The 18,361-nt window shown below is 37.4% G+C and overlaps 1 protein-coding gene across 1 annotated transcript; it reads right to left on the reverse strand.

Moving 5' to 3' along the window:
• Positions 1-763: 763 nt before the first annotated feature.
• LOC105383974 (exportin-4) lies at positions 764-15,432 on the reverse strand. The gene is made up of 15 exons (XM_048629678.1): positions 15,189-15,432; positions 14,647-14,925; positions 13,395-14,222; positions 13,136-13,302; positions 12,169-12,336; positions 10,729-10,835; positions 10,061-10,217; positions 7,161-7,320; positions 6,217-6,386; positions 5,263-5,393; positions 4,718-4,869; positions 4,209-4,378; positions 3,744-3,843; positions 3,250-3,435; positions 764-2,841 (listed from the first exon to the last, which is right to left on the reverse strand). The coding sequence occupies exons 1-15, from the start codon at positions 15,234-15,236 to the stop codon at positions 2,368-2,370; spliced, it is 3,297 nt and encodes a 1,098-aa protein (XP_048485635.1). The 5' UTR covers positions 15,237-15,432; the 3' UTR covers positions 764-2,367.
• Positions 15,433-18,361: the final 2,929 nt, after the last annotated feature.

Below are 18,361 nucleotides of genomic sequence, written 5' to 3' on the forward strand. Positions count from 1 at the left end.
ACCAATTTACTTTGTGCAATAAATAATTTAATAATAATAAAGGCTTCCAGCGGCCGATTTTAAGCATAAAGATCGATTCGAAAAAAAACTGTAAATATGTACATCCCTATTAAATGTCAAATGTCCCAGCAAACTACACAGATTGTTCCGTTTATAGACACAGAATAAAAAATGCATATTAAACTTCTTCTGAGTAATCATCTGCATGAGAGAGTCGTTTTTTTTTTGTATAATATGCCACAAGGTTGTGGTTGCCTCCACTCTCTCAAAGAAAAACTAGTCCACGACACGATAAGAAGGGCCAACAACGTAGATGTACAGAGCGGCGCGGCGCCGGCGTAGCTCTGGGCGTAAGTACCCGCTGCAAACTGGATGAACCCTGAGTCACTCTCTTTCGGCTTACTATACCAATTTGCACCACCTGTATATCTGCTGCTGGAAATCGAATCAACAGGGTGAAATTTATCAGTGTCAATGTAGCACGTAGGAAACCCACTGAATAAGTTTTATAATGGTACCTTCTTACATGGTACCAACTACCAACACTGAAATGGCGAAAAAAAACATCCAATATGTATTTGATCAGCTGTTCTTCTCGCGATTATAGTTTGGCTCATAATGAAACTTGCGTTTGTCGGATACATTAACATGCTGACGGGAAGTACAGTAGTAAAATTCCATCCTAGTTATATACCTACCCTTATCATAAAATGAGCATTAACTACATCCATGATTATGTTTGGTTGCGAAATAAAATAACAAATGAAAACTGTACAGTATAATTATTTGAAAAGAGGAAGTAGGTATGCATTCACATGTACATACAATATCGTACGATTAGCTTTGAGATTGGCTGAGTATTTACAAAATTGCAACGGGCATTCATTTAAGGGTGGTTTAAGTATTAATATGTAAGTTAATAATTACGACCATGACTACAATATGAAGATTAGCTGTATAAAACAGGACGTTTTTTGTGTATAAAAGTAAAACCAGCAAGTAAAAAAATACTAACATAAACCAATTTTATGTGTGAACAAATAAATGCGATGTGTAAAAAAAGTCTACTTAATAATTAATAACAGATAGTAACTTATAGATTAAATCATAATTTATTTATTTTTAAAACAGGAACAAGAATATTTATGACATAAACGCAAACATTTAAAACGTGTGAACCTTATACAACTTCTGAAACCTTAACCGTTTAGTTAAGTAATTAAAAGGTATCAAGGTCTTATTCAATATAATAAATGTACATTATGTACAATTACATTACCTAAATAGAAGACAAATATGATGATTTGACTACAAGTGTAAATTTTACTTATTTATATAAGGCAACTTACAAGTTGCAATAGCTATAGCTCGTGAAGTCTTGATAATAATGTGAAAAACATCTTTTTGCAGGAGGTAAAAGAGAAAATATTTAAAAGCTAATTAATGATAGGTTTAAGTTTTCAAAATACTCAATACATTTTTGAGTGGAAACCCATCGATTGTAAATATTTAAGTAAATTCAGATAGTAGGAATCACAATAATAAATTCCTTCTAGCTAGTACTAAGTGTACTTTTGAATCTAAAAGCTAAGATCTTGTAAAACTACGCAGATTCATATGTTCATTTTACACATTCACAACCACCATTAGAATAACACTCCAATATTCGTTGTGAAAATAAATATTTTCATTCACCAAGCGCGTAAAATAGGACAACTTAAATCTTAAATGACTGCTATTCAAATATTAATACTAAATTACAGCCTGGCAAATAGGTGGAAAAACTAAAAAGGATGAATTTGGCAATTTTTCAAACACTCTCTGATATTAGATAATGTCAAAATAAGCTACTGATCTCTAAATATATTTGCACTAAAACAAAGGTAGAAAATAACTGTTGGGTTTCCATTTCCATATTCTACACTTATTTGCCAGGGTATACATAATTTTAATGTCAAACTGAAATAAACATACTCATTTCAAAATCACTGTCATCAATAAAATTTAACGTAACCATTAATAATATATTGCGATCGATAGATAATAGTAATATTGGAGTCACTCAGCACCCTGTAAAAATTTAGGCCACAAAGATTATAATAAAAAGCAACCGAAACAATGGGCGGCGATCTACCAATCATGGCACCTAAGATATACTCTCTTATGTACCTAAATATAAAATACACAGCCCTAGGAGGGACCAATTCAACCTCAAACATTCCAAATGTCAAAGAAAAACCGTTCAAGTCTTAGCTCTTTTTGGTTCACATTCAGTTCGTTTCAGATCAATTTGACTCATTGCTCTCCAAACAATATCAGAATAAACTGACAGGCAAACAATACCGTTAATATTAATAAGAATACACATTACTTGACAATAAGAAAGCCGTGTACGCTTGCCAGGAATTTGTCGAAGTTATCTTGGAAGCGTATCTTGTGTGGTCTGAGTCCGTCGAAAAGTACCCCATTAGTTAGTATTCCAAAGGCTTCCTCTAGTCTGGGGACATTAGCGGGGTCATTGACGGCAAAAGCTTCAATCAATTGTCGCGCTAAGCCTTCTAAAAGTGCTGGTTTCACACAAGTCAGCGCATAAATGGCGGCACCGGCCGCTGGTATGGAATCCGGCGGTATTTCCATCTTTATTATCAACATCAGTAGTAGTTCAGCTAATGTGAGAAGTGATATAGCGTATGGGTTGTCGTCTCCCAGAGTCCTGGCTTTGGTGGACAGGCCCACGATGGTGTCGCAACACAGAGTAGACACATCGCAGGAAACAGCTGTCAGGCCGACGCGTAGAGCGTTTACCACCATGTTGAAATCTTCTATCGGGAGGTTGGTTATCTGTGGAGTAATAATAAAATCACATTATATCACATTATTGAACAGAAACATATTATTAGAATTATGTGCAAATATCGGAAGCGTTGGGATGAATGATCTGCTTAAAACAGCATGATGTCAATAAAGTAGACAGCTCATTGACTTTACAGGGGTATACGTTAGGAATGATGATCATTCTTCAGCTATCCTAATTAAACTATCCTGGTCACGGCACCAACTGTACCAACACGCCGATCTCGTGTTGCCACCATCTTGTACATACATAATATATTATCAAAGCAGCAATAGACTGCGCCTTATACAGGGTGTTGTATGTTTTCATTTCTGGGCTTAAATTTTACTTAATTATACACGTAGGTTTCGGCTTAGTATAGCCCTTTGTGCAACACCCAGTAAAGTATATTGTACCTGATCAGCAGCCACAAGGTCCCTCAGCATCCGGTAAGCTATATGCGCCAGTCTCGGCAGTGCCAGTAACTGTGTGGTGATGAGGGGCAGCACCAGCCTCACTCCGGTGGCGCAACTCCCGCCGGCCTGAGCGTCGACGCCGCAGCGGGCGATGCTGCAGATTACCTCCATTAGGGCGCATATGTCCTGGGGAGGGGAGGTTTTGGTGGTTATATGGGTGGTTGGTAAAAATTATTAGAAGTTATTCGTCTAAGATGAATACTCCCTTTGCATCTGAGGTAAGACAGAAGTGTGATGGTAATCATATAGGATGATGAAACATTTAATAAAATTGATTTCTTTTACATACTATAAAGTCTATTCCAATGCAAAATCAATTTGAAGACTACATTTAATTTAATTTTGCATTTGGTTGAGCTACTTGTCGGTTGTTCCTGTATTTTTCTTGCCTACTTCTGAAATCTTAATTGAATCTATTCTATTTAATTTATTACCTCATAAGCTTCCTCTTCCGCGTCTTGTGGGATGCTGGATATTTTGCCGGAGTTCCATCTCACGTACACTTCAAATGTTGTGTTGCAAACTTCGAGGTATCTGAAATTAACACGTTTCCGTTAATAATTATTACAACTTTTCGTTGTATTGTTATAAAAACCACTAGATACTATCAACGAAGAATAGTAACGGTGACTTCAAATAATAAATGCGCATCAGATTCCCATTTTTGCAAAACTTAACTAAACTTAACTTTGTGGAAACTTTGTACATATCCCCTTGATTTCAGCTCAGCCAGCTTAGCGACACCCTATATACAGCTTATATGGTTTTCAACACCCTATATAGTATATTTAAGCTCTCTCACAGCACGACGCCGCTGTAGTTGTGGTAGCGGTACACTATGCGCAGCACACCCTGTAGCGCCGACAGCAGCATGTCGCAACACCCTGTATAGAACTCACTCGGTCTTGTTGGTGTGCAGGGTGGAGTGCAGCATCCTCTTGGCGTTCTTGGCCAGCAGTGCGAGCGCCGGCAGCACGACGCCGCTGTAGTTGTGGTAGCGGTACACTATGCGCGGCACACATTGGAGTACTGAGAGTAGGATGGCTAGCTGCTCGTCCATTGTGCCCACCTGTTAGGATATGGAGAGTTAGGATTAGTTCATTCATTCGTCAGGAATAAATAAAAAAATAATAAATTCACATATCACCATATTTGAAGATTTTATTCGGCGGTTTGGATTCAATATTCGGTCGGGAAGTACTGAATAAAAACGTATACGGATCTATAAAATGGACCGCTCTGAGAATGACGAGAATGCGAAGCGAAGTTCGCGGGCAAAAGCTAGTAATTGGTATTTTACTTATGGACGACATCGGTCTAAAGATAGATAGATAGATAATAAAACCACACGACTCCTTGTTGTTCTGTGCTTTTATCCAATAAAACATAACAAAACCAGCAATAATACCTCGTGAACACCTTCAGTGACTCCTATAAAGCAGTCCAACGTGTCAGCCAGCATATTCCTGACGGGTTCCGTGTCGGAGTCCATGTTGATGATGTTCATCAGTTTCTCCTTCAACGCCACGGTACCCTGGATAAGTCGGTTGCGCACATCGCCTGGAAATAAAAAAATTAAATTGAGATAAAATTTTATAACAAAACCTCAGGTTCTAAAAGATATTGCATAATATTTTTGAACAATTTCAGACAATCACTAGGCCTCCAATTTTTTTCATGAAATAAGGCGAAATGGCTCCTTTACAAAATAAAACCATAAGCATTCAAATAATTTTGATGTGCGTTTTTTCCGTTATTGCTAGGCACTTCTAATGTATTTCTACGTAATATCATCTCAGCATTTTTCACATCTCACCCTCAGCATACGTAGCGGCTATAAATTATAAGCATTATGAATTAACCATTCACACATCCATTCCACATTACCATTAGGTGACAATTTAACCGTTTTCGTAGGCACTTCTAAAATATTTATCATGTTTCACATCTCACCCTCAGCATATGTAGCGGCTATAGCGAAGGCTCTATGCAGCTCTTTCCTCTGTTCGCCGGGCAGGTTGCTCCCCGCCGCCTCCCACGCCACCAGAGCCAGGAACTCTTCGCAACTCGCTATGGGGTTTTGTCTGTGGGCAATAAAATATATTTACTTACTCAGTAAAGATATTTATTATGAGTAAGGTGGAGGATCTAATGGTTTTGGGCTTTGACCGAGATCCCTGTGTGTAGCCGTAGTAAGTCCGACCCAGCGACTCCACTTTTAGTTTAGGTCCTACGTAAAATTACAAAGTTAAAGCTATGATCTGGGCCATCTAGTAAAACCACGCGACTTACTTGCACTCTATGGACGCAAGGGTAGTTAGTATCTAGTCTATGGTGTTATGCAACCTCATATACGCCTTTCAAACCGGGGACAATCATGGAGAAATTGGCGGACGCACCTAAAAACTGCAAAACTAAAAACCCATAACAGCGCCATCTAGTGACAACCACCAGAGTTTCTGGCACTGTATTGAATCCACCAAGGCTTTAGCCGCGGGCTGCGCGCTCAGATAACGTTGGCTAAGCACGACTCATCTTAGTAACTATAGGTATTTCTGTGTCTACGGTTCAAAATAATTACAAAACTATATAACAGCGCCATCTAGCGCTAACTCACTTGCACTGTATCGAAGCTAGAGTAGTCAACAACTGCATGGCTTGTGTGGCGGCGGCGGGCTGCGCGCTCAGATGACTAGACGACGCCATCTAGTGACACACACGTGACTCACTTGCACTGTATCGAAGCTAGAGTAGTCAATAGCTGCATGGCTTGTGTGGCGGCGGCGGGCTGCGCGCTCAGATAACGTAGGCTAAGCACGACTCATCTTAATAACTATAGGTATTTCTGTTTCTACGGTTGAAAATAATTACAAAACTATATAACAGCGCCATCTAGCGCTAACTTACTTGCACTGTATAGAAGCTAGAGTAGTCAATAACTGCATGGCTTGTGTGGCGGCGGCGGGCTGTGCGCTCAGATGGCGCAGGCACGAGCCGGCGCGCGCCACGAGGCGGGACACGCCCCACGCCACGCCCATGGACTGCCGGCCCCAGGCACACTCGAGCACTGCTGACATCTGGTGGGGATAACGATAAAAAGTTTATAAAATAATATTTAAAGTCTGTCACACAGGGAACAACAACAAAGAAAGAAAGAAAGAAAACATTTATTTGACACAATGTACAACAAAAACAGAAAAAAGAAAGAAAAGAATGCAACAAAACAACATTGTAATCTATTAAAAAACCATCTCTTTTATAACCCGACACGGAAAAATAGGGGTGTTACAAGTAGAACGTGCCTGAGTATGTGTGTATCTGTCTGTGGTAGAGTAGCTCCCAAATGGCTCAACCGATATTCATTTTGTTTTTTAAGGGTCATAGGACAAGAGGTTATGTTCCGGATCCGATAATCGGATTAGCTGTTCAATAGTTGTTATGTGACTCTTTGTGTTGAATGTTGGGGTTAGGTTGTTGTTTTGGAAGCGATGATGGATGGTAGACTTATAATATGAATGCCATCGTACGACGGAAACATTGTGTATCGTGTACGTTGTAAACAATGTCTGAAACAGTTCTCGTTCCAGTTTTATTAAATTATACCCTTTCTCCCGCTCACCTCAGAGTACAAATTCGGCTGCAGCATCAGGTACGAGTTGGCCCAGATCTTCAGCAGCCACGACATGGTCGCCGACAGTTCATGGCTGAACACCGAGCTCAGCCCCGCTTGTTATGAATGTGTAATGCCACCGTCAATAATAAAATAATATTCATACCTACGCCAAAACACGGCCGCAATGTTTGAATCGTCAACCGTTAACTTTCCATATTATAACCCTTCTCCCACTCACCTCAGAGTACAAGTTCGGCTGCAGCATCAGGTACGAGTTGGCCCAGATCTTCAGCAGCCACGACATGGTCGCCGACAATTCCGGGCTGAACACCGAGCTCAGGCCCGCTTCTAGCGCGGCGCACTCCCAAGCGCTTACTCGGAGAATCTCGCCTAGTATCCTGTGGGATAGGGGTGGTGTTAGATTGAGGGATTCATCAAATATGTATCTATGTAGGTACCTGTAAAATTTGCTTTAATGGTGCAAAATAAAGAGTATTCTATTCTTTTCTACCTAATGGATAGCCTATGTCCAGTAGTAGGCGATTGCCGCCCGATTGGATATTCTTTAATCACTATGAGTTTTGAAGGATTGAAAATCTCCATATGTATTTATTTTGAATCTATTTCGATATTCATTCTTACTATCATTTTTAATGAAAATCTTGTCCCTGAAAAGTACCTACGTATCTATTTAAAATATCTTCTAATGCTCACAAAGGATCGACCATTTCTTATTCTAAACGTGTAACAGTCAGGTTAGCATAACAAAGAGATACTATCTGATAAGTTAATTTGAATGAATTATAAATATTTACGAACCACTTTGTTATTTAAATGTTTGTAATGTTAAGAGATCCGATAGGTATACGGATGACTGTTTACCATGATGTTAGTTTGCAAATACTCACCCAATACATTCCCTACATATACCTACATGAGTTAACAGAATATTCTAGACTCTCAGACAGAAAATTCCAAAGGAAATTCACAACAATATTGTAAGTATAACACCTAATAGATTTTAACCATGACAATCAGTGGACTCCACTCAAAGATCCACTCTTTTTACATTAAAACATAACTGTTAGACAAATTCCAAAGTCAAAGCCCTAGTTTCACCATAGTCTGAGAGATTACATTGTTAAGTGTCATCTAAAATAAAATTTATAATAATACAGGGTGTCCCAAAAGTCAACGTCATCCCTTAAAGGGCTGATAGGTCAGCTCATGAGAGGCCAGAATATCACAATATGACCTTAGTAAAAACTCGATAATTTTCGAGATATTGACACTTTTATAAATTTGCTGAAAATCGACACCTTTGATCAGTTTTTTGCGTGCCGCCGGTACAAAAATCCATATTGTTAGAATTTGTTTGGTGTTGCATCACCTAGCCCTGCTATTGATCGCAGTCAAAGAAAATATCGAGTAATGCTGTATGTTTAAAAAAAACACGGTTTTCAAAGTCATAAAAGGTAATCGTATTTTTTTTATAAACAACTTTGACTCTACATACTGTAAAAAAAATATACCACGCAAACCTGGCACCTTATTTGAAAAGATTGCTCATTTAATGCAGTTTCCAAAATGGTATGAAACGTTGCTATTGTTTCAATTAACAAAAAAGTTATTGCTATTTAAGTACAAAACGACCTCGATGTAAAATTGTTTGAAGGAAATTTATCTGACTGAATTTATTAAGGGTAAGTCATGTTGGAATAAGTAAAAGTAAAATAGGTGGTGTGGCCGGGAGTGGGAAAAGAGACATCGTTGTCACAGTTAATAAAAAAAACGCATTTTGAATATCTTTCTCGAAAAAAGTGGACTATAGCACCTCCACATTCCCCATAAATGTAGCGCATGGTCACGTACATTCCTGAGTAGTGCTAATGTGTGATATTGTACAAGTAAAACGCTTACACATGTACATTGTAAACCCACAGTATCCAAAAAAGGGACAGATCAGTTTGTCATTAACATTACCTCTAATTACTTGTAATTTATTTTAAAGTTATTGTTAAATAAAACTCTCAAAATTATGATTATGACCATTAATGAGTATTATTTTTTGCTGATTATGTACTTAATATAATAATGTGGTGTTATAATTTTGAGAAATAAAAATTAAAGTCAATAAATGTTTGTTTTTTTAAATAAGGTGTAAAAAACGCAAAATATGTTTTATAAGAGTTTGGTAAGGTTTCTGAGTGTGAAATGTGCTAAAATAATTATGATATTATTTGCATAAATAAAATCATGTAATACATTCTGTGATGCGCTATGTATTGGGAATCCCATGATTTAGATTATAAAACTTATTTGTGCTTGTACCATTCATCAAAATCTTTTTAACGAAAAAAAAATCTTTAATTAATTTACTTTTGAACCCTAATATCTCAAGAACCCCATGGTTTAGATTTTTTAATTTTTTTTTCTCTGATAACAGTCATTATTATCAATAACTTAAAATAGGTTTGGTTAGTGGCTGCTAACTTATGCAAAGCGGGTCAGGTTTCGCCATTCTTCTTTCCTTCAAACAATTTTACATCGAGGTCGTTTTGTACTAAAATAGCAATAACTTTTTTGTTAATTGAAACAATAGCAACGTTTTATACCATTTTGGAAACTGCATTAAATGAGCAATCTTTTCAAATAAGGTGCCAGGTTTGCGTGGTATATTTTTTTTACAGTATGTAGAGTCAAAGTTGTTTATAAAAAAATACGATTACCTTTTATGACTTTGAAAACCGTGTTTTTTTTAAACATACAGCATTACTCGATATTTTTTTTGACTGCGATCAATAGCTTGGCTATACAGGGTGATGCAACACCAAACAAATTCTAACAATATGGATTTTTGTACCGGCGGCACGCAAAAAACTGATCCAAGGTGTCGATTTTCAGCAAATTTATAAAAGTGTCAATATCTCGAAAATTATCGAGTTTTTACTAAGGTCATATTGTGATATTCTGGCCTCTCATGAGCTGACCTATCAGCCCTTTAAGGGATGACGTTGACTTTTGGGACACCCTGTATATTGAATTCTTGACAGATGCGTCAAAAGTCAACAACTAATCCCTTGTTATAATGTAACAGACTATGGTGAAACTAGGGCTTAACATAAAAATCACACTCACTTGATGATGGGATCGACATTCTCCGTCGAAGTGGTCTCGCCCACCAGATACTTGAGTGACGCGTCGATGCTGCAGTTCTCTACGAGACTGTAGTGGATGATCTCCGGAGGGATCATCACCGTCTCGCCCTCCGTGCAGTCTATCGCTATGAAGTGGCCTGGGAACCGAAATAATGTAATTACACTTAGTGCGTAACAAAGTCTTCTTCTTCAGCCAGATAGTAAGAAGCCAGCCAGTAAGAAGAGAAAGTATAATATACTTATTATATATTTATTTAATACACATTCATTACGTAACAATACTGTAATTTGCCCTCTTTTAGGGTGGCTAGTGCACCCGCTAAGGATAGAGAGTGTCCATCTTTTGGACATATCCAACAACCAAGTGTTAATAAAAGTCTGCAGCGGCCGGTAATCAAAACCTACCTAAATTATTTTGGTATAGTTAAAAAATACATCAGATCGCAAGCAGTATAGATTAATCGGTAGAATAGAAAATATACTAATTTAGTACATAGTAAAATTAATTTATCATTCCCAATAATTCGCTAGCCAATCATTACACCATGGTTACAAACCCAACTTCCTAGTCTAGGACTAGGGCTGATACCTACAAGCTATGAAGGTAAAAAATAAAATAAAAAAACTCGCCAGCAAAGTATTTCATACCGGTAATCATGAGAATCCAGTGCAAGTCTTCGAAGAGGCTGACTAATTGTTCTCCGCCGCTCACTGGCAACTTGCCCATGTGCATCAATTGTAGCTGCGACTCCAACCTACGGGTGAATAAAAATATTTTATCATCGTCTTGGTAGGCATAACGCGAATACAGTTATAAGTAAGCGATATGAAACTTTCTCGGATAGACTCGCGACTCCAACCTACGGGCGAATAAAAATATTTTATCATCGTCTTGGTAGGCATAACGCGAATACAGTTATAAGTAAGCGATATGAAACTTTCTCGGATAGACTCGCGACTCCAACCTACGGGCGAATAAAAATATTTTATCATCGTCTTGGTAGGCATAACGCGAATACAGATATAAGTAAGCGATATGAAACTTTCTCGGATAGACTCTTGCTATATTTCCCTATCATTTTAATATACTTCGTAATAATTTTATTTAAATACAATAATGTTTTCTATGATGGCGCCATCTACTTTTTAATATAGATTTTATTAATTAATCCACATCATATTATTACTTATTAGCCAACAATCGGCCACTGCTGGAGAAAGGTCAACCCTCGGCCTATCTGTTTTCTTTATTTCTGTGAATACCACAGTTAGTATTCACATTTCAGTTTTGAGAGAAATTAATCGATTTGCTGCCAAGGCAATGCTTTTTATATCTTCATTTGCAATTCGCGTGCTGGCTATAAAATTATGATATTCATAAACTTTGTTGTTCTTTGGCAAACCCGCTATTTTTGTAACATAATACATACTGCTAATTTAAAAGTTATAGTTACGAAAAACACTTGTTTTTTTCTTATTAATAGTTATTAAGGAAAATGTAAAACAAAGCAAATGGGTAGCATGATTTACATAGGTATACCTAATTTAGAGTATCTTCCATCACATACAACATACAATGCAGTAATATAATACAAAAGTCGCATAAAAGATACAAAAGATAAATTCTAAGCCACTTTACCCTATGACCTTTAAAGTATTACGTCTTGTGATGCTGTTTCTGAACTATAACCTATACAAAGGTAAGAACATTACGATGCATGTTATTCCAGATCCGAAAACAGTTTACGACTTACAATGTCTGCTTTTAGCTTGAAATCTCTTGGCATTGCCGTGAAGTTCAGATTTCATTGTTATACCTACATTTAAAAAAAAAACTGGCTCAGGGCTTATTCCCAAAGGTTGAGGTTGTACTGATGATATTATGAGCTGTATATAGGGTGGAAAATATAAATAGGAAGCCGAAGTACCTTTTCAACCCCCGACAGAAAAAGAGGGGTGTTATGAGATTAACGTGTCTGTGTATGTGTGTCAAATAATACAATGAGGTTTTTTTTTTAAAGAATGTACTGTGAATGTGAACAATAACTTTAACTTTACCAGGACAACATAACCCACCAACGTACTTACCTCTTGCTCCGATCCTGCAGCAGAGTGAACAGCACATGACAGCAGTGCGCCGGCGCCTTCCTCGCCACCGCGCCTATAGTCAGCAACACATTGCTGTGCTGCTTGCGTTCATCCTCTTCTATGTCGTCCTTTATGTCGTCGCAGGAAGCTTCGCTGTTCTCTGTGCCCCTGGTAGGTTGGGTGGAATTGTTAGAATGGTTTTTAGTCAGTTATGGCGACATAAGGGAGGGTTCGTGTTTTTTTAGGGTTTTGGTTGGCCTGTAAGGAGACTTCCTATGCAGGTGTAAGGGGAAATATGACTATTGAATATTTTCTATGTTTTGATGAGTAGGCAACACATTGCTGTGCTGCTTGCGTTCATCCTCCTCTATGTCGTCCTTTATGTCGTCGCACGAAGCTTCGCTGTTCTCTGTGCCCCTGGTAGGTTGGGTGGGATTGTTAGTTGTGTTTTTGGAGGCTTATGGCGAAACAAAGGACCGTTCGTGTTTTTTAGGGTTTTGGTTGGCTTGTAACGAGACTTTGTATGCAGGTGTAAAGCAAAAAGGACTATTTAATATTTTATATGCTTTGATGAGTAGGAAGCAGTATACAAAAGTACACACTGTAAGACTGTAAACGCGTATGGCAACGTCGCCAAGAGAGGTACTGTAAAACTAGGAAGTGGATCCTAAGTAATTTTTAATGACCGTATCTAATCGATCTATTATACTTATTTATTAAAGGACAAATCCGTAAAAAAACATTTTCAACCGGTATTTCATTTTTAAAATGTATGTAAAACTAAGTAAATAACTGACAATGATAAAATCGCACTCTTTATTGTCAGGACTTTATAGTTCGACTGTAGGTACTTACCATACCTTTCAATACTACTCCTGGAGGAGTCCTAGTGAGGCACTGTTAAAATCAGTAGGTAACATATTATTGCGTGAATGTTGCTACAATACTAGAATTTCGACATATTTACCTAGTCCCATCAGGTGGTGCCAATCTGCTCTGCAGGTAGGTGTTGAAGACCTCTATGCAGGGGTTCTGGAGCGCCTCAGTAGAGTAGCCCTCAGTGTCGTGAACCAGCGAGCTCCATGTGTGCAGGAATTTGTTCAGGGACTCTCTCCATACTGTGTCGTCATTAGCCTGGGAATGGAAACATTTGGTTAGGCAGTTGCTTTTATGACAATGGAAATAAAACATTATTTGCTTTGAGAATAATAGAGTGAACAACTTACCACTTCTTCAATCACAGATCCTCTGATACAATGACACGTCAATGAAGTTAAGTTCTGCAGAAATGCTGGAGGCAGTGCCGCCACCATGGATGGGGAGAAGAACTGTATGAGTCTCCGGTAAATATCAGATATCCCAAGCATCTCTCTGTCAAATGGCTGAATGTTGCTCATCATGTTCAGGAAGCTATTTACGTAATTCTCTAGATATTGCTTTTTCAAGTTGGCGTCAGACACCACAATGCCGCTCAAGCTAGCCAGTTGCACCAGACATGTTAGAGACGGGTTAGCAAGGTCAGGGTTGGATCTGACATACATGTGAATGTCAAAGAACAGGGCAATGACCTCTGGCTGCAAAATTGTGTCTCTCCAATTCAAACTCAGCCTTAAAGCTGGGGCTGTGTCACTCTCGTAGACTGCCTCAAAAACACCAATCAGTCTTTTCGGCAACAGTGGGGAGACCTGGCCCCAACACAGCACTGTCTCAACAATAGTTAACAGTTGTTTTGTAAGCAAGGCTTGTTCACCCTCAGGGCGGTGGCCAGATCTTACAATCTGCTCTAGGACTCCAACAGTGAACCTAAAAATCCTTTTCAGGTCCATTGCTTCAAATGACTTCTTCAGTCTGAAATGTATTTCCCATATAAGGCCCACATCAGCAGATTTCACAGTGATGGCATACTCTTGCATGATGGCCAGGATCAAGGAGCATGCCAGCTTCTGCTGACCTATTGGAGAACTAATGATTATTTTTTCTAATTCACCAAGCAAAGCCTTTCTTTCCCTCCCCCCATCATCTATGCTGCCTCGTTTGATGATGATGGCAATAGTCTGAAACAAAACAGTAATACATTTTCTAATTGATCCTTACTAGATTACCTAACAATTTCATCATTATAATTAGAGGGCTAAACAAAACAAAAAAAAAAAAAAAAAACACGCACTCACGCCTTGTACTAATGTACTCCCTTGTGGGGTAGGCAGAGGTGCATTGCTGCACCCACTTTTCGCCAGAGTGTTATGTTAGTCCCAATGTAATAGGAGGCGGGCCTATTGCCATTTTACGGGCACATCCAAGACCCGAGAACAAATATCTGTGTTTAAACAAATATCTGCCCCAGCCGGGAATCGAACCCGGGACCATCGGCTCAGTAGTCAGGGTCACTAACCACTACGCCATTCGGCCGTCTTGCAAAAAAAATACTGAAAATATATTTCGAACTGAAATAAAATACAACAATAACTTAGCACTCACTTGTAAGAGTTTCTCTCGTAGAAATGGTGGTGTCTCTTTCCTCATGAGATAATTCAGCAAGTATTCCCTTAGTGAGGAAATGTCACTTTCAGTCAGGAGGCTCCACTCTCTAATGAGAGCAGTCTTCAGTAGCCCAGCAGCCTCAAACAGCACATAGTCAGAGGATGATTTCTCCAGTATCTCTCGACATAGTTGGTATGGATTCTTCGTGCTTCGGAACTCCATAAAGACACTCTCGGCTTGGTGCCGTTGTTCCGATGACACCAAATTAGGTGGAGCCTATTTAATGTAATGTAAATTATGTAATAAATACTATAAATCATTAATTAATAAATTAAACATTTTAGTCTGATTAATAATAAAATTATTGTTTAATTTTAAAAAAATATAAAGTTATACTGATGTACCTAAGGTTCACCCTTGTTCATCCTATAAAATATGAAATACCATTCAATGATAAACATTTGCTCATTCAGAGATCTTTGCTAAATAGTTGTTTGAAGGTTTAATTTACAAATATTTACTATTCCGTAGTAACTTACCATCAACATCTGTGCGGCAGCCTCCAGTGTTTGTATTGAGTTGTCCATTGTTACTGACAAGAAAGAAACTCGAAAATATTGGATGAAGATGAATGAGACTTAGCTTTTAGGGTGATTCTAATGCATATCACTTACTGTGGACCGCCTAAAGCAGCATACTTTTAAAGAAATGATCAAATAAAATTATTTTCGTAATTCCCCATGACAACCTTTTTGACATTTGATTCCATATTTTTTAATTCAGCTTTATGGTTTTCAGCACATTACATGAAGATAAACAGCCATGTTTTAATTTTTTTATTGTTTAATATAAAATGAATTTTTAATGTAATGTAAATGATTAGATATAAATTATGTATATGTTTATTAAAATTAAGTATATTCGATTGGAACACAATATTCGAAATCAATGTCAAATGTTCGCTGCGGTTTACCAAAGGATCATGTAACCCACTGCTACAGTATTCTGTTTCTGTTAGTAGTTTAATATTAATACTTTAGTACTTATTACCATCTATGACAATTTTTACAAGCAGTGGTGGTGGCTCCCTTGCTCCTCAAACGCTCCAACCCCAACCCAAAACAAAGTTATTATTCTGAGCTTCTACTAAGTTGAACTGGAACCAAGGGAACATACAAACTTGTAAACTGGAACTAACTTTGGGATCTAACGGAAATCTCGCTGACTAGGCCGCCGGCGGCGTTGCCGTTGGGTTTGAAACAAAACACATATTTTTGTAAAAATACCTGCGGGTTATCCCACACGGTATCTACGAGGACCTCATATTAATCGTAACTCTACATGATTGTAGTAACTACCTACTTAGGTACTTATAGGCATGGGGTATGTATAGTATTAGGATACGTAAATGTACAATCATGATCTTCTCGTTAGAAAAGTAACTACTTATTTAAGACTGAGTTATGTTACATGCTCATGATCATAATACCTTGCCCTTTAGCATGAGGGTAGTTGATTTAGTAATAGGTACTTAAGTAGGTAACTACCCAGGTAGCACACTGGCTGATTAGATGTCGAACCTGCCTCTTATTTAAGTGTAAAAGTGTTATATAAGATGTTTAATGGTGTTCGTACCTTCAATAAGCTGTTATAAAGCTTTGAAATAAGTTAATAACTTAATGGTTGGTAAAAGGTTCATCTAAAATACGTTATTAAGCTGTGGGCTGCATACGAGTTCATAGTTAGTGTTTTATAACGTTTTTTGCTGTTGAATGGCTGAAACATATTCTTTTATACAGACAACTGGTTAACAGTACGCCCCAGTGGTTTTCTAACGCTAAAAGCTGATGTACCATCTTGAAGGCATCTTTTATCAAGCCATTACACTACTTGTGGTCTATTTTGAAACCAATAACCAGATGTCTGGTTAAAACTGTAAAAGAAATACTTTAAACAGCCCGCAGCTGCTTAAAATACTTCAAAGTTTAATCTTATTACACCTGCAGCTGTAGAAGCGTATCGAGTCGTTTATTATAACAGCTTGATTGCAAAGCTGATTTGTGTAATTTTACAAGTGGTTTATGATTCTTATAGAAACATAATGTCATTTATGCGTACTATTATAAAGATTATCGCATCCCGGTAAACCCTTATGGAACTTGTTGCTCTTGATGATTCCATTTTGCAGCTTTTCTTCCCAACATCAGTAAATCAATTTATGTTGGGGTCCGTAGCTTGCAGTCATAATCATTATTCATTGTTTAATACAGATACTTACAGTTAAATAAAAAAGAAGAATTTATTGACATTCCCTGGTCAAAAAGAAAACGAAATGGTGCAATAAAAAGAAAATTATCAAGGAGATATGAAGAAACACAAGAATCGTCATTTGATCAAGGTCTAAGGCTCAAACACTTACTACCACTTGCAGAAGAATTTCTTAATTTCGTTGTGCATTATAAAGAGTTTTATGGGGAAGGCTACCTAACGAGTAATGTCCATAATGTGCTTCACATCGTTGAAGAAGTACGTAGATTTGGATCGTTACAAACATTTAATGCATACCCTTTTGAAAATAAACTTTTTATGATTAAACGCCTTTTGAGAAGTGGACCAAAACCATTGGCGCAAGTAGCGAAAAGAATGAGTGAATATGATTGTATTAAAAAGAAAGAAAAGAAGAGTTCTGTGCCATATGTAACTAAAGTTGGAACCACAAAAATATTAAATTTTGAAAATTTTGTAGTGTCCACAAAAACAAAGGACAGTTGTTTTATGACAAGAAACGGTGAAGTGATGAAAGTCAAAGAAGTATTAGAAGATATGGATAGCAAGACTATAAATATTCAAACCTTTGAAATAACAGACCTTGTTGATATTTTTGACGTCCCAATCAAATCATCATACATAAACATGTACAAAACCATGGTGACCAGTAACAGATTAGTCGAGAAAATGATAGCTCCTAAGGATGTGCACTTTAAATTTGTTTCCATTCAACATGGATGTGAATTGTTTTTAATACCTCTTCTACATACCTATTTGGATTAAATTATTTTAAAATAAAACAATATTATACCAAGATAAATACTTTTATTATTAAGAAAAATCTGTGCGAGAACCATAACAACTTGTAACAAACTTGACAACCATAACATTGTAACTGTCTGCTATATTTTTCTTATAACGCACATGAACATTACTATTGGTATTATTTTCGCCATTGTCAGTGTCACTTGTATCGCCATCATCTCATCAATAATTTCGTTTGCCTGTTTATATGTAAAAATGGCGGATCTTTTCACTTGACATTGCATTGTGGGCCATTCGTGGCTTGGTCTAGAATTCCCATCGCGATAAAGCTTATAGTCCGAGTTCTTCACAGGACATTTCAGAACTCTTTTACTCTCCCATTTGTTGGGGACGACACATAGTTTGTATTTCCCATCTTCAAACATTTTTACTATTTTAAACGACATCGCATCGCATGTGTAATCTGAAAAAATAGACAATTAGTAAGGTAATGTATTATTCCGTAGACTATATATAATTTTTATTACTATGTATAATTGCACACGCCATTAGTACCTATTTAATCAATGGAAACGGTTTTTATTATTTGTCAGAGGAACCCCATTATGAACCCCGATATGCTGCATAAAGTAGTGGCTGAAATACGATATACCTCAATAATAATTAGAACTGCGTACCC

The sequence above is a fragment of the Plutella xylostella genome, chromosome 23, assembly GCF_932276165.1.
Source record: "Plutella xylostella chromosome 23, ilPluXylo3.1, whole genome shotgun sequence".
Lineage (NCBI taxonomy): Eukaryota > Metazoa > Arthropoda > Insecta > Lepidoptera > Plutellidae > Plutella > Plutella xylostella.

Bases quoted from the DNA above. Each gene is read 5' to 3' on its own strand.
- LOC105383974 (XM_048629678.1), bottom strand. From the start codon at position 15,236: ATGGACAACTCAATACAAACACTGGAGGCTGCCGCACAGATGTTGATG. The intron at 13,303-13,394 runs GTAAGTTGTTCA...TTCCATTCCCAG, and splicing joins GATCTGTGATTGAAGAAGTG to GCTAATGACGACACAGTATG. The intron at 12,337-13,135 runs GTAAATATGTCG...CCAACCTACCAG, and splicing joins GCACCACCTGATGGGACTAG to GGGCACAGAGAACAGCGAAG.